General features: G+C 43.5%; 2 protein-coding genes across 6 annotated transcripts in view; one reads left to right on the top strand and one right to left on the bottom strand.

Annotated features, from left to right (window-relative positions):
• Positions 1–1407, bottom strand: part of DDB1 (damage specific DNA binding protein 1) — a 26029-nt gene extending 24622 nt beyond the window's left edge. The window contains exons 1-2 of the mRNA XM_081930448.1: positions 1271–1407; positions 907–1055 (exon numbers count right to left, since the gene is read on the bottom strand). Coding sequence (XP_081786574.1) covers positions 907–1055; positions 1271–1331 — 210 coding nt within the window. The 5' untranslated portion in view covers positions 1332–1407. The remainder of the gene's footprint in view (positions 1–906; positions 1056–1270) is intronic.
• Positions 1264–15394, top strand: TKFC (triokinase and FMN cyclase). Of its 5 annotated transcripts, XM_081930653.1 has the most exons (20): positions 1264–1379; positions 1905–2002; positions 3258–3388; positions 4329–4518; positions 4803–4913; positions 4993–5174; positions 5505–5583; positions 7270–7359; positions 7742–7776; positions 7848–7932; positions 8257–8346; positions 9078–9194; positions 9725–9847; positions 10650–10787; positions 11857–11963; positions 13082–13185; positions 13333–13366; positions 13571–13660; positions 14133–14279; positions 15174–15394. In XM_081930653.1, exons 5-20 carry the CDS (start codon positions 4820–4822, stop codon positions 15213–15215), a joined length of 1557 nt encoding a protein of 518 aa, XP_081786779.1. In that variant the 5' UTR covers positions 1264–1379; positions 1905–2002; positions 3258–3388; positions 4329–4518; positions 4803–4819; the 3' UTR covers positions 15216–15394. The 5 variants fall into 5 exon arrangements, with proteins under 5 accessions (XP_081786779.1, XP_081786777.1, XP_081786780.1 ...); XM_081930651.1 differs by lacking the exon at positions 3258–3388; XM_081930652.1 differs by lacking the exon at positions 1264–1379 and having other exon boundaries at positions 1690–2002.

Here is a 15394-nt window from a genome sequence, read left to right as displayed (position 1 = left end):
CCCCAAATGCTCCACAATGTTCCACAAGGCATTGCTCTTTTAACAGGGAGTTACTGGGGCTAGCTGGAAGGCTAGGTTCAGTCAGGGTAGTTGCTGAAGCCTTTGACAGGCTGGCAGAGCCAGATCTATCTCCTCCCTCCAGAGATCAGTCGAAGGTGGAATCAGTTCCCAGGACTGATCTCCTCAGCAGCAACGAAAATGAAGCCACTTTGGAAATAGCACTCTTCAAAGTCCAATCACAACTATATTAAACATGAATGAACCAAACATGAATGCACATCAGCTCATGGCAAAGTGGCATTGAGCACATCACCCTTACGTACCAAATTCAGCCTAGTCACTAGTTGTGAGGACACAGTCATACCATAAAAGCAAACATGCTTTTCAAAGGCACCCTCAAACAGTGGCATAGCGTGGGGGGTGCAGGGGGGGCCGGCTGCACCGGGCGCAACATCTGGGGGTTAGGGTTAGGGGGCGCAAATCCACAGGTAGGGGGTGCAAATTACTTGCCTTGCCCCGGGTGCTGACAACCCACGCTACACCACTGCCCTCAAAGCAGAACTGAAACAACTCTTCCCGCGTATTATTGGAATATAAGAAAACATGCAGTTCAAACAGCTAGCAGGCAGGGGCCCCTCTGTTTTGGCTGTTTTTAATTCTGAATTTTAAGTTGTTGTAGCTAGTAGTAACACTGCACAATGGGGAGATGCAGAGCCTATTAAAAGGTGCATACTAAGCACCAACTCTGAACAGCTGGTACAAGCCCGCCAAACAAACAGCTGCAAGGAGAAGGTCATGTGGACCCCGATGCCGGGACAGTATTTGGTTGCGGCCATCCAGCTCCAGGACACAAGCGAAAGACTCTGGGTGCAAAATTCGCAGCTCGTCCCTAAGAGCAAAGCTCACCTTGGGCCGGAAGAGCTCCATGACGGCGATCTTTCCATACATGCCCACCTCCTTGACGGGCCGCAGCCCTTCCGCAGTGACCACATAGATCTCCAGGCGGGTGTTCTTGGCGATGAGCAAGTTCAGGTCCTCCGCGGAGGTGAAGTGTCCTGGGCCCGAGACAAAACATTGCGAAGTTGCCGGGGCCGCAGGGGAAGCTGCTCCTCCCGCCGCCGCCGCCGATCCTCCCTCTCCACGCGGCCCTCCTCGCTTTGGGCTTCCCCTCCACGCACCGCGGGCCGTTAACCGCCCCCTAACCGACTTCTTCCGCCCGCGCCTCCCCTCCCCCCGCTTTTTTTCCACGGCACCCCCCTCCCGCCATTACCGGTGACGCAGCTGTTGACGGCCGTGGGCTTCTGTGCCGTCACCACGTAGTTGCACGACATGGCGGTATCGGGGAGCGGGGCTGCTGAAGACCCGCGGAAGGCGACGGGGCGAGGAGGAGGAGGACGGGGAGGGGAAGCGCTGGGTAGCACAGTCTCCAAAGGCCACCAACCACCTCCGGCACCAGAGAGAAATCGCCAGAGCGCCCGCGCCGGGCACCACGGGAAATTTGACGAGAGGGGCTGCTGAGGCGCGCGCGGCAGTGGCAGCGCCCTCTTCCGGTCAGAGGAGAGTAAACCTTACCACTCTCCTCCGAGGAAAAGAAAAGGGGGCGGGGAGACTTCCCCCACCCCCTCCCGTCTGACTCCGTGCGGAGCGTGACTGGCCCTGCGCGCTACCGCCAACTGCCGGAGCTCGCGCTGCCGTCGGCCAATCGGCTTCTTCCCCGCCGCCCCTTGTCAGGCAGGGCGCGCGTGGCTGATGCTGTGAGCCAGGCGGAGTTTGGATTGCAGGGCGAAGTCTCTCTCGCCTTCGAAAAGGGAGGCGCGTAAAGGCAGTAGTGACAGGCCACGCGGGAGCCAGAAGCGACTTCGCCTCTCGCCCCTGAGCAGCCGCCGTCTCTCTCTCTCCCTCAGGAGCAGGAGGTGTCCCTCCTCGCCTCGGCCACAGGCTCTCGGAGCATCCTGCTGAGCTTGGTAGCCCGGAGTCGCAGCTCCAGAGGGGCAGCATGCAGGTGAGACCCAGAAACGTCTGGTCTCCGTGAGGCAGCGGGAAGGGATGTTATTGCGTTTCTGTCCCACTCCTCTTAAAACCCCTGTGAGGTAGGCTGAGTTTGGGACTTGGGCTAGAAAACTGCTTCAGATCCAGCACTGCTGCCCTTGCACTGTTTCTGCCTCAGTCAGAGCAGAGAATTGGCTTTGGTCAGCTGCGTTTGGGCGATCATTGGAAAGCAAGGGAGAGAGTCCCTTCCATTAAGTCTCTAAAGCCCTGCGGAATGGGGGAAAGCATCCGAAACAGGGTAACTTGTGACTTGGGAGTCAAACTTCAGTCTCTTTGTATCGGTCCCTTTCAGTGTTTGTATTCTGCCTTTGTGTTCACTCAGGAATATTCAGGACAGCTTAGGGTACAAAGAAATAATAAAGCAAGTATATACACTGTTAGAAGCCCAGTCAAATGACTATGAAGCCAATGAAAAGAGAAGTGTCGGAATGCTTGGGGTGGGGACCTGAAGGTTTGCAGAAGTAGAAAATATATTGGGGTGATGGAAAACTGAACAACTTAATGAGGACAGAAGGACTGGGCATGTGATTAGTGGCCATAGAATCCCACTGATGGAGGGAGACAGAAAAACAGACAGGGAGATTGAATATCCTGAAAGAAGGCATAGCTGGCTGAAACTCTGAAAAGGGATATTCTGCACTGCAACATTTTGTGGCAGCTCCCACTTGTATAGCTCTGAAGGGCACACTGGCTAATAATTATCAATTAATAATGCAGTCAGAAGACTCAGCAGATAATTAAATGCACTGAAGCAGAAAATCAGGACCAGAGTCCAAACTTGGCTACTACCCATGCCAAATGTTTGCGTAAAGTTTAACAACAGGAGTTTGACCTGGTGCCTAAAAGTGAGCATGGAGGGAGCCAGACACATCTCCCTGGGCAGCAAATTGTCAATTCCTCATTTTCTTTTGGTGGGTTATGTCTCAGCTGTGACCATTTGAACCTTATTGCATTACCTGGATGTGACTTTGGGGCCCATAGTATATAAGATTTCAATAGATTAAGTCTAAGACCCAGGAGTTACAGGGAAATATCTACTTCTACAGGGTCTGTTACATAAAAATGCTGTGGAGACTTCATAAAGAAACCCTTTCACCTTCCTTCTGGCCTTAGAAGTGGCTACCAGATATTGCGCTAGAATGAGCCACCTGCACAAACATGAAGCAACACTAGGAAAGCTGCACACATGGTTTTGTTCTTCTTTCTAGCCCCAAGCTAAAAGAAAAACCAAAAAAGCAAGTGCAGCATCTATAACATTCTGAAGACTGGACATGGATATTTCTCAACCATTAAGAGTCTGCAACTCTTTAGGACTAGGAGGGAATATGAGAAGTGTCAGGTGATGTTGTCACAGACTAATACTGTTGCAGTTGCATGACCAGCTCTTGATGATTTGGAATTAGTTATTTGTTGCTACAGGTGACCAAATGACTACTAAATTACAATACTGTTGAATGACTAACATACTGTTACCTACTTCACTTTCATGTTCTAAAGACCTCCGAAGCACAGTAACTGGTGTGTCTGCCTCTGTTCTGTGGAACAGAATTCCTGTCAGGCTATGACAGACACCTGCTATCTGCATGTTTGACTGTCTAATTAGTATTGTTTTTACATTTATCTGTTATATTCTGTGTTTTTAGCTGTTTTTGTTGCATTTGTACACCTGGTGATGTTTGTGGAAGTCAATGTAATAATAATAATGCTATAGGATGAAGCAGGCTGGAAGACTAAAAAAATTAAATGGAAAATATATTGGGTACAACTTTAGACAAAGAGTGGACGTGTCAAAATTATGCTTTCATTGTTACATAAAACTCAGTTTTGATTCACAGCTGCTGCTCTTTCTGCTAATGTAGAGGAACAGTTTTTTTTTTTGTGAATGGCTAACAAATTCTACCAATCTAATGGCTGTCTGTGGCATGACAGAAAGCATGGAAGGTGAATGACCCAATCTTCATATTTTTTAAAAGCAATAGCAGGTGGTATTGCAAATACTAATGAATGGGTGTGCTAGTTACTTTTGTGTTCTGTCTTTTCACTCTGCTATTCAGAGGTGTTTGACGTGGGAAATGCATGGGCTCAAGCATTATACACAGTTTGCATGTGTCTCTTGCAATAATTCTTTTTTCAGATATTACAACAAAATCATGAATCACTGGTACAATTGTATAAGCACTTGTAGTGTCTGAAGCTGGTTGGACAGTCATGAACTAGAAACTACTTCCATGTGGAAGGCTGTGTGTATGAAAAACTTTTGTGATGTTTTCCTATACTAGGGTTCAAAGAAGCTAGTGAACACAATTCTGGGTTGTGCAGACGATGCATTGGCTGGAACAGTGGCTTGTAATCCTCATCTCCAGATCCTGCATGGACACAGAGTGGCATTACGTGCTGACTTGGAGAATCTGCGGGGCAAAGTGGCACTTATTTCTGGAGGTGGTTCAGGACATGAGCCTGCACATGCAGGTTAGTGGGATCAAAGTTATGGGAGCTTTGAGTCTGGGGGAGAGAGTTTCAATCTGGTTTCCCTCACTTCACTTAACACTGGCATTTCATGAATACAAAGAGAAGAGGACATCCTTTGATCCCATATTTCTGGACATCATGAACTGAAAACTTTTGTGCTGCAGTTCTCCTGGCACCTGTAGGATTCAGTTATTGGAGTTAAGATAAACAGCCACAGAACTAGAGTGTGAGCAAGATGCTCCCAAAGCAGATGCAATACTGCCATGCCTGTCTTCTTTCCTCAGGGTACATCGGGAAGGGAATGCTCACTGGTGTGGTAGCTGGTCCAGTATTCACTTCACCTGCCGTGGGTAGCATTTTAGCAGCAATTCGGGCTGTGAGGCAAGCTGGTGCAGGTATGGCATCATTTTGGGTAGATGAACATCTTTCTTGAGGGAGGAATATCACAGAATTCAAACCATCTCTCTTCTGTAGTTGGGACACTGCTAATAGTGAAGAACTATACTGGGGACCGTCTGAACTTTGGGCTGGCATTGGAACAAGCACGGGCAGAAGGGGCTTCTGTGGAGATGGTGGTTATTGGTGACGACTGTGCCTTTACCAAACAGAAGAAGGCTGGCAGGAGAGGACTATGTGGCACAGTGTTAATACACAAGGTAGGAATCATCCATTCCCAAATTCAGAACCAACATTGTCATTGACTCAGGACCCCACTGTAAAGTAGTGTTGCCAAAGTGCAAATAATGCTTTGAGGCCTAAGAATGTTGTAGAGTGTGAGTTGCCCATAGGCATTCCTCCCTGCATATTGTGCCTGAACTCCAAGCCACCTAAAAGCATGATTCTTCACACAGCCATTCTTCTCATTTAGTCCTGACACACCTGGCTTTGTCCCTGTAGTATGAAGTGAAGGGATGTATGCTAATCTGCTGTAATCCTTTTGTTGAGAAATCAAAGCAACATTTTTCCTTACAGTTGTTTATGTTTAGGTAGCTGGGGCTCTGTCTGAGGCAGGTTGTGGTCTGAGTTCAATTGCTCGCAGGGTTACTGCTGTTGCACACTCAATGGGTAAGTATTTAAGTAGCTCTCTTTGGGAGGTAAGCATCTGGCCAAAGGCTAAATTATTATTTGACACTTGGCAAATCAAGCAGTCTGGCAAGGTCATGCTGGCTAAATTTCTTATGCTGTCTTTTATAGGGTTTATGTTTTTGATATGCAGTGAATGTATTGAAGATTTCAAATTAATGATCCCTGAAAAGAAGAGAGCCCCAATTGTGTGGCTGAACCTTTGTAGTTAGTGTATAAGATTTAGACTCAGGATTCACCATCACCTAGTTTAACCTCCCACACAGGATTGTTGTGAGGATTAAATGGGGAGAACCATATACACCACCTTCAGGTCATTGAAGGAAAAGGTGAGATATAAGAACTTAGAATCATAGAGTTGGAAGAGACCACAAGGGCCATCGAGTCCAACCCCCTGCCAAGCAGGAAACACCATCAGAGCACTCCTGACATATGGTTGTCAAGCCTCTGCTTAAAGACCTCCAAAGAAGGAGACTCCACCACACCCCTTGGCAGCAAATTCCACTGTCGAACAGCTCTTACTGTCAGGAAGTTCTTCCTAATGCTTAGGTGGAATCTTCTTTCTTGTAGTTTGGATCCATTGCTCCGTGTCCACTTCTCTGGAGCAGCAGAAAACAACCTTTCTCTCTCCTCTATGTGACATCCTTTTATATATTTGAACATGGCTATCATATCACCCCTTAACCTCCTCTTCTCCAGGCTAAACATGCCCAGCTCCCTTAGCCGTTCCTCATAAGGCATCGTTTCCAGGCCTTTGACCATTTTGGTTGCCCTCCTCTGGACACGTTCCAGTTTGTCAGTGTCCTTCTTGGCGCTGTGGGTATAAACCTCAGTGCCTAGGACTTGCCGATCGCATGGTTGGCAGTTCGAATCCCCGTGGCGGGGTGAGCTCCCGTCTTTCGGTCCCAGCTCCTGCCCACCTAGCAGTTCGAAAGCACCCTTAAGTGCAAGTAGATAAATAGGTACCGCTTTCTAGCGGGAAGGTAAATGGCGTTTCCGTGTGCTGCGCTGGGGCTGGCTCACCAGAGCAGCTTCGTCACGCTAGCCACGTGACCCGGAAGTGTCTCCGGACAGCACTGGCCCCCGGCCTCTTAAGTGAGATGGGCGCACAACCCTAGAGTCGGACACGACTGGCCCGTACGGGCAGGGGTACCTTTACCTTACCTTTACCTTTTTCTTGAACTGTGGTGCCCAGAACTGAACACAGTACTCCAAGTGAGGTCTGACCAGAGCAGAATTTGAGAAGAGCATTGATGGGTCAGATCAAAGACATATCTGTCCAGCTATGTGAACCCTAAATTCCCAACCAGATGCCTTTGGGAATTCCATAAGCAGAACAGATGTGCAATAAGACACTGACACTCTAATCTCTAATAACTGGTATTCAGGAACATGCTGCCTCTGATAATGCAGGTAAAATAGCTATCATGATGAGCAGCCATTGATAGCTTGATATAAGTTTAATTAATATGAACAAATAATGTTTCTGTAATTAGCAGGTGATCCTCAAGACTGCACCTTTTAATCCAAAACTACATTGCAATATTGTAGTAACATTTAGAGTTGTTCATTGTAACCCAGGGTATAAGCAGAACATACACTTTTGTCTATTTTCTTATACTGATGCTGAAACATCTGTATGGACGGTGGCATTTTATTTTTGCACAGGCACCCTTGGAGTTAGTCTAACCCCCTGCAGTGTTCCTGGATCTAGACCTACCTTCCAGCTTGCTGATGATGAACTTGAGCTAGGCTTAGGTGAGGAATGCGTTTCCATCTACTTCTTTAGAATGTCCTCATGAGCATTGTCTCTTTGGGACTGCATGCCGTTTGTTTTGGGACTCTGACCATGCTCAGAGTTATTGTGACCAGTTCCATTCCATCATTGCAGGCACAGAGGTCAGTCTGAGGTGCTATCACCTATGATGCATGGGTAGCCATTATCAGTCAGACACTAACAGGGCACAGATATGTTCTTTTACTATTTTTCTTTTGTGTGTAGTTCACTGGCTATATATCACTGACTAGCATGACTAGGATTTCATCAATTAGTGCCCTTAAACTCAGTCATCTTCTATTAGAAAGAAGATAGTCATGGCAGGTGCCATGACTGATATCTGATTTCTTGCTCTCTCTGCAGGAATCCATGGTGAAGCAGGTGTGCGCAGGATGAAGGTAAGTAGCCTGTCACCTTTTTGCTAATGAAGAAGTACAACCCTGCCCCCTTACACATGTCCTCTTCACAGATAACATCAGCAGATCAGGTTGTCAAAATAATGCTGGATCACATGACCAGTCACTCCAACGCTTCACGTGTGCGACTCAAGTCTGGTGAGTAACAATTTTGAGGTTGGCCTATATATTATTCCTTCTACTCTGAGGAATCTGGGAATATTTTTTTCTGTGGCTATTTTTCTGTATCTGAGCTATAATATATATACAGTACAATATATACAAAAATTCTTGTAAAATCACGTCATGTAGTGAGTTTCTATTACAATATCAGCAATTGTTGGACTGGAGATTTACTGTGTGATTGAGCAGTCATCGATCAGTAGATCAATAGCCATGCATCACTTTTTACATCACCTTTTGCATATTAAGTATAGTGTGCAGATTAGTCTTCAATCTTACTCACTTTGTTTTGGCTTTCAGGTGCTTCTGTAGTCTTGATGGTGAACAATTTGGGTGGGTTATCCTACCTTGAATTAAGTGTAGTGGCTGGGTCTGCTGTGCGTTGTCTTGGTAAGTTTCCCTTGTTAGAATATTGGTTAAGTGAGATTGTCTAATTCTGCATTGTGTAAAATTAAAAACTATAAATGAGGCATGTAAAATACCAGATTGCCTAGATACCTAAAAGGTGAGAACAGAATTTGGAGCATGCTTAATTGTGCAAAACTAGCATTTAATGTTTAGAGTGATGCCTAGAAGTTTAGAATACTTACGATGAAGATTATATGTAGTTGTTTGATAAAGCTCATCAAATTTTACTTATTAGATCAACTTTAGAAAAACTCATCTTTTCCAACACCCAAGGTGGGATGATTCAGCAGTAGAGCACATGCTGTCCAGACTAGTATGCCACAAGCTAAGAGTAGGTGCAGTGTGTAAAAAAAAATGAAAAAGAAAACACAGAGCAAATGGCTTGAAATGTATATAATGAAATAAATCACACACTTAAAAAAATGGCACCAATCAGCTACTGGGGACAGTAGCTTCACAGTTCCAGATATGACAGCAGAACGTTGAAGCTTAATTTGGTGTATCTCCACCAAACATTGTATCACTGTGGGACATCAGTATGTCATGTTCTGCAAGACTGGGATATATTGGGAAGAACCTTTATGATATCAGGATCACACAGATGTTCAGGAAAAAAATGCACAATACCTTTCATAAATCCATCTGGCTCCACCCTGGCAGAGATGTAATGTTCCTAATCATGCTTCTTAGTTTCTCTTGCTTCATCACTACAGAGAGCAGGGGCATCCATATTGCCCGAGTTTTTGTTGGCTCCTTTATGACTGCACTGGAAATGGCAGGTGTCTCCCTTACTCTTTTGCTTGTAGACGATGAGCTGTTGACTCTCATTGGTGAGTTCTTGAGATACCAGTTTTCTTCTCAAATTTGCAACTTGAAAATAAGTTGTGACTTAATTGATCAGGGTGTGTGGGATGTGTGTGTATGTGGTATATATCTTGAAAATATGTATTACATGTTGGAGGCTCATTTTCTTCCTAGTAATGAGTACATTCTCTTTCCAATACAGATAAAATAGATAATACAAATTACATTATTTCCCTTGATCCAAATGGCAGCATTTCCTGACAGTTTGACCAAATGTCTCCAGCTTGCTACAAGCCCAGTGATCACACAGAATAACTCCAAAATAAATAAATTTGAACTTCTCATTAATAATATAAGTCCTGTCTTGTCAGACTGCCCAATTCTGTTATGTTGGGCTTGGTTATTTGGGGTTCATAACCAGACTCTTCTGGCTTCTGCTAAGAAAAATGCTGATGATTTTCAAGAGTCCATGTGTTGATGACTTCATGGATATGAACCAATGGTGTTGTGAAACTATAAGCAATTGTATATCACACTCTTGTATTCCAAATTTTAGATTCTGACACTACAGCTGTTGCATGGTCACAACCTGCCAAGGTGCATGTTTCAGGCCAGAAAAGAGTGAGAGAGTCAGTAGCACCCAAGGAAGAGGAGGAAGATGAGTCTTTTCCATTTAAAGGTACAGGCTGAAGCATCATCTCTCTCACCCTGATAAATTTCTTGCCAGATTCATCCTGTCTGCTGAGACTGTGGTTCTGCCTTTGTGATGGCAGAATACCCTTCTCTCAAGAAGCATAGAGAGTGAAAGTAATCTGGAGACACAAGCAGCACCAACAGGAGCCATTGTGTCCTGTTTGAAGGACTGGATGAGCAAAAGGCTGGTCAGGACAGTAAATGCCTTTTTGCCAGAAATGTTGGCTTCTGTTTTGCTTCACTCTTGTTCTCTCATTATCTGTATGACATAGAAAACAAAAAACCTTTTATACCCCAGTTTCTCCATCTGTAAGTTAAATACATTCCTAGGTAGTAGTATTTGTAGCATTTCTTTCTGCATATGCGAGCAATTGGATGTGTTTATCTGTGAGCTGGCCTTTCTGTTTCTGCACCAGTTAATCCATGTATATTCACAATGACTTCAGCACAAAGTGACTTATACACATGACCGGGCCATCATAGATCAAATATCACATGCAGAATGTTTCATATTACTTTATTCATTTCAAATACAGAACTTTTCAGCTGAATCATTACATATTTTCAGCTGTTTCATCAGGTGCTGAGTAAACAAGTGATGAAAAATCCAGCATGAACTGAAATAGCCTGCTAATAAAGTGATATGTTTGGATAGAGTTTACCCTTACACTCACACATTATATGAAAGGGAAATGCATAGCAACATCAGTACTTGCTCTATAAGACAAAATGTGAAACTGGGAGCCTTACCACTATTTAAATGAAATAGCTATTCCCATTTCATTTAGCACCAGCCACCCCCTACATGAGAGCAGTTCTAGAGAAGGTGTGCAACACACTGCTGAACCTACAAGAGGAGCTCAATGATCTAGATCGCGCTGCAGGTGATGGAGACTGTGGCAGCACACATGCACGAGCTGCCAGAGGTTAGTGCTCTTCCAACAAACCCCCTTGCTATTTTTGGAGCACATAACCTCAGCTTGTGTTCCATTGTAGACTTGGGGTTGTGAGTTAAATGAATAAAAACACTGGTGTACTACTTTTCTGAAGAACAGAGAGAATATGAGCTGGATGGATTAGATATGCTGTTTGATGATATGTTGATAAAAAAGTGTGTTGGAATCCCCAGCATCTTCATATAGATGCTATTTAACATCTATATGAAGCCTCTGGGCCGTATTTCTGATTGTAGGTTGTTTTAAATGTTTTTAATGTTGCACTTTAAATTGTTGTAAATCATCCCAGCGTGCTGAAGGGTGGGCAATAAATTAAAATAATAATAATATTGTTAAGCTAAAATAGAGCAAAGAATATGCTGAAAGGTGCTAAATTTGTTCCGGTTCAGGAGGTAACAGAAGACTTGGTGGCCTACGTAAAATGCCTTTCTGAATCTTCCTGTTGCTAAAGGACTCTTCAGAGATGCCATAGATTGAATATGATAAAAAAGGTGTTGGTGTAGGAAAACTATGTACTCTGACTGAAAAAGGTTGTTGAGATCTTTCCCCTTGATGCTTCAAATTACCCTACTAATTGAAACATATCTGCAGAATTGCTTTATAGGCTTAGCTCTCTTTGGGACCTATGTTGTTGAAAAATACGATTGCAAAATTAGTGAGGGCCCCTCCAGACATCCTTTTTATTGTATATTCATGATTATTTGTGTTCTTGGTCCTAATAGAGTTGTCCCAAGCTTTGGGATGGTCATACTGCTTCAGTTCCAATCAGTGCATATCCTGTGCTGAAAACCTGTAGCTCTTTTAAACAAATGTTTAAAATGTTCATTTTTGTTCTTCTTTGTTGCATGATAGCCTCTCCAGACATCAGTAATGTGGTAGCATTGGAGAAGCATCACAGCAGAATAAATCTGCCATTTATGCACTATTACCGTGTTTAAAAACATTTTGCAGAATATACCTGCAATGAGCACCAGTCTGGAGGGGGCCCTTAGCCAGATGGGAGATTGTCAATTTTAACCAGTGAGTGTTGTTTCCTCAGCAATCCAGGAATGGGTGGAGTCAAAACCTCTACCACTGTACCCCTCTCAGCTGCTCTCTGCCCTAGCAAAATTACTGCTGGAGAAGATGGGGGGTTCTTCGGGGGCGGTGAGTGTTAAGAGAATTTGGATAACCTGTTTAAGGTTGCTCCTTGCTATTATGTAAGGGTGATTGGTACTACTAGAATTTGTGTATGTAGTGGGAGAAGAAGCAACAGTTCGGAAAAAGTAGCAAATAAGCATTTTTACTACTGACACATATTCTCTAAAAACGTGGCTCATGTTAGGATACGGGGTGGGAGATTATCAGAATATTTTAAACACTTTCACATGGAGAAACTGGGAGCTTCCTAGTTGTGAGACTTAAACTAGCCCTACAACAAGCAACTCTTTAGAGTGCAATACTGTTTCCCTTTCTCATCAATAAATGCTCTTTTGGTGAGAAATTAAGTTTTTAAATTATAATATCTAACTTACAGAACCAGCAAATTCTCATAACATAAAAATTAAAGCTTTTACTAAATTGGAGCAAACTTGTATGCATGTAGTAGTTCCAAAATACACTGAAACTATTTCCACTGAGAAATTTAAATGTAGTCTATTCATACAACAGACAGTTGTAGTAGAATAGACTGTGCTACTTCGGAGGTGGGGCACATTTTGGAAAGAAGTTCTAGCAAAAAAGGAGTCCGGTTAGGCTAATTTCTACTTACAAAATGTTTTTAGTGTAGAGGATCATGCACAAATGTGATCTCTTGCCTACAGTCAGAAGTGCCATTTTACTACCTCAGGACTCTAGTCCATCTCATTCTGTTGTGTTTAGAGGTCAAAAGCTATCACAAAGGGAATTCATGAAGCAACGGTGTTGGACAATGGAGACACAGGTTTATATCCCCTTTTGTCTGATACTCGGTGGGTGCCTTTGTGGTTAGGTAGTCTCACAACATGGCAGATATGAAATTAGAAAAGATGTGCCATACACCTTGGAACTAGGGTGGGCTGTAATAATGGAAACTTTATTAAAAGGTTCTTTGTTAAGACACTTGTTGCTAAAAAGAAGTTTCATTCATCTTATTAGATTTTATTGCGTTTTAAACTATTTTCTGCCTCAAGCTGTAGGAGTTGATAAGGTGGAAATTGTAATATGCTAAAGAGAAATCCTGCATTTGATTATTGTATTATTACCCTAGACTTTATCAGAGATGAAACCACTTTGTTTTCTTACAGCTCTATGGACTGTTTCTAACAGCAGCTGCTCAGCCCCTACGGACTGATGATGATTTGGCAACTTGGTCAGCGGCCGTGGATGCTGGTATTGATGCCATGATGCGGTGAGTGTGACCATTACATGACTATAGCAGAGTAATTATACATGTGTTCCCTTGCTACTTCCATCCTTGCTATATGAGTGAGACTGTCTCTACAGTGGGAAGGATGCACATGTGGAACCTACACTACTAACTGTATTCATCTGACAGGTATGGAGGAGCTGCACCTGGAGACAGAACTATGGTGAGTAATATGCCCTAGCACTGTCCTTCATTAAGGCCCCTTCCATTCCAGCTATTTGCTGCATATCTGCAGTGTCCCAGGAACTAATTTTAGGGGATATCTACACAATGCCATGCTTGAGTTGTTGCCTTGTTAATTCAGATTTACTGTTAATACCAGCATAGATGCAATTGTCCTCTTAATTATTCTTTGTCTCTTTGCTAGCTGGATTCACTCTGTGCTGCTGCTGAGCAGCTCAGAGCTCTGAAGAACCCACAGACTAATCCACTGAAGGTTCTGACCAAAGCTGTAGAAGTGAGTATGTTAATGTACCTACAACCCAAAGTGTACACAACAACAACACCCTTTTGCATCATTTAGGAAGATGAGAGCAGGGAACTATAAGCAAGTTTTCTCAGGTTATAGATATGTAGTATATGTCCCATATCTGTAGTTCTGTGTATTCTCATATTGTTTAATCAGCATAAGTCTTATTATCAGGCACACAGTATCAATTTCACTAATAGTCCATCTGCAATCTGAAAAATTACCAAACACTTAAAATCATTAGGCAAAATCCTAAAGTGGTTTGTTTGCAGCATTAGGACTAAAAGGCATCACATCACAACAGAAATGGGGAGGACTAGTGTCCAGATGAGGGCTTATGGTTTCAAATTTAGAAGCATATGAAAGCTTTTGGTGGTATCTATCTACTCTTAATTCCTTGCAAATGGTGAGCACATAGGTATCTGTTTCTCCTCTTATAATGTCTTGCTTTTTTCTGCAGGAGGCAGAGGCTGCTGCTGAGTCTACAAAACATATGGAAGCAGCTGCAGGCAGGGCCAGTTACATTGGCTCATCCCGCCTAAATCGACCAGACCCTGGTGCTGTAGCAGCTGCAGCTATTCTTCGTGCAGTGATGGAAGGATTGCAGGTTAAAACAATTTAATGTAGTGGTGATTGATTAATTTATTGTATATATTTATAAAAGTATATACCACTAAATCCCAAAACATATCAAAGCGATTTACAACATTTAAAAGATAAAAACTACATTTAAAAAGCAAATATAAAAACTAATTTAAAAGAAAAAGAAGTTAAAAACAAGCATAAATAAACCATGGTGGAGGATGAACTCTTAATTGTCTGCATAAGCCTGGTGAAATAAAAAGCAGGCATTTAGAAGATGGCACAGAAGGTGTCTGCTGAAACTCTCTTGGCAGAATATTCCAAAGGACTGGGCCAATGACACTAAAGGTTTGGTTTCTCATTGTTGTCAAATGAGCCTCACCAACTCAGGGAACAACACTCCTGCTGCTAATCTCAGAGCAATTGAAAAGGTTCAGAGCTAATAGCAATGAAAAGGTTCAGGCAATCCCTGAGGTACCCTGGACCTAAATTGTAGTGAAGCAGGCTGGGAGATTATTCTGCTGCCTCTATTGTATCCTCGAAGAGCCATGCAGCAGAATTGTTTTGAGTGTTCCAAAGTATCTTTGTACCAGAAGTTGGCAGCATGCTGTGAGCCATTTGCACAATGCTTTGGGGATAAAATCACGCAGCTCTGTAGCGCCTTGGATGTCACTGTTACTGCAACTCTAGTTGAGGTGCCCATTGCAGTACTCTGTGGGGTCAATTTCAATTTATATGGCCTGATGATGTGGACAGAACTCTTACAATGATGTGACCAGCTTCTTGCTCTTGACTGCCCATCCTGACTGGCAAAAGCTGGTTGGGAGGGGTCCTGGGTGCAGTGATACCTCCTTCCTTTGATTCAGCTCATAATTCAAGACTTGCTAAAATGTTGTATCACCATTCCTCTCCTCTGCAGGGCTCTCCATTGAATCGAAGTAGCTTCAGAATGGCAACATGATGTGCTTATAGTACCTTGCTTCTAATACTTCAGGCTCAGGAGCATCCTTGCAGTGAATAGTATCTGGTGTTTCTGTAACCCCATGCATAAGTACAGGTTTATGCTTTATATTCGTAGTTTTGAGATCATTACTTTGTACTTTATGAAATTTGGCTGTAATAAAGAGTCCTATCTTTGGA

This window comes from Podarcis melisellensis (genome assembly GCF_964234715.1).
Source record: "Podarcis melisellensis genome assembly, chromosome: 1".
Lineage (NCBI taxonomy): Eukaryota > Metazoa > Chordata > Lepidosauria > Squamata > Lacertidae > Podarcis > Podarcis melisellensis.
Note: the sequence above shows the minus strand (reverse complement) of the source record. Positions and strands in the feature narration are given on the sequence as shown.

Bases quoted from the DNA above. Each gene is read 5' to 3' on its own strand.
- TKFC (XM_081930651.1), top strand. The intron at 5,175-5,504 runs GTAGGAATCATC...GTTTATGTTTAG, and splicing joins GCACAGTGTTAATACACAAG to GTAGCTGGGGCTCTGTCTGA. The intron at 7,933-8,256 runs GTGAGTAACAAT...TTTGGCTTTCAG, and splicing joins ACGTGTGCGACTCAAGTCTG to GTGCTTCTGTAGTCTTGATG.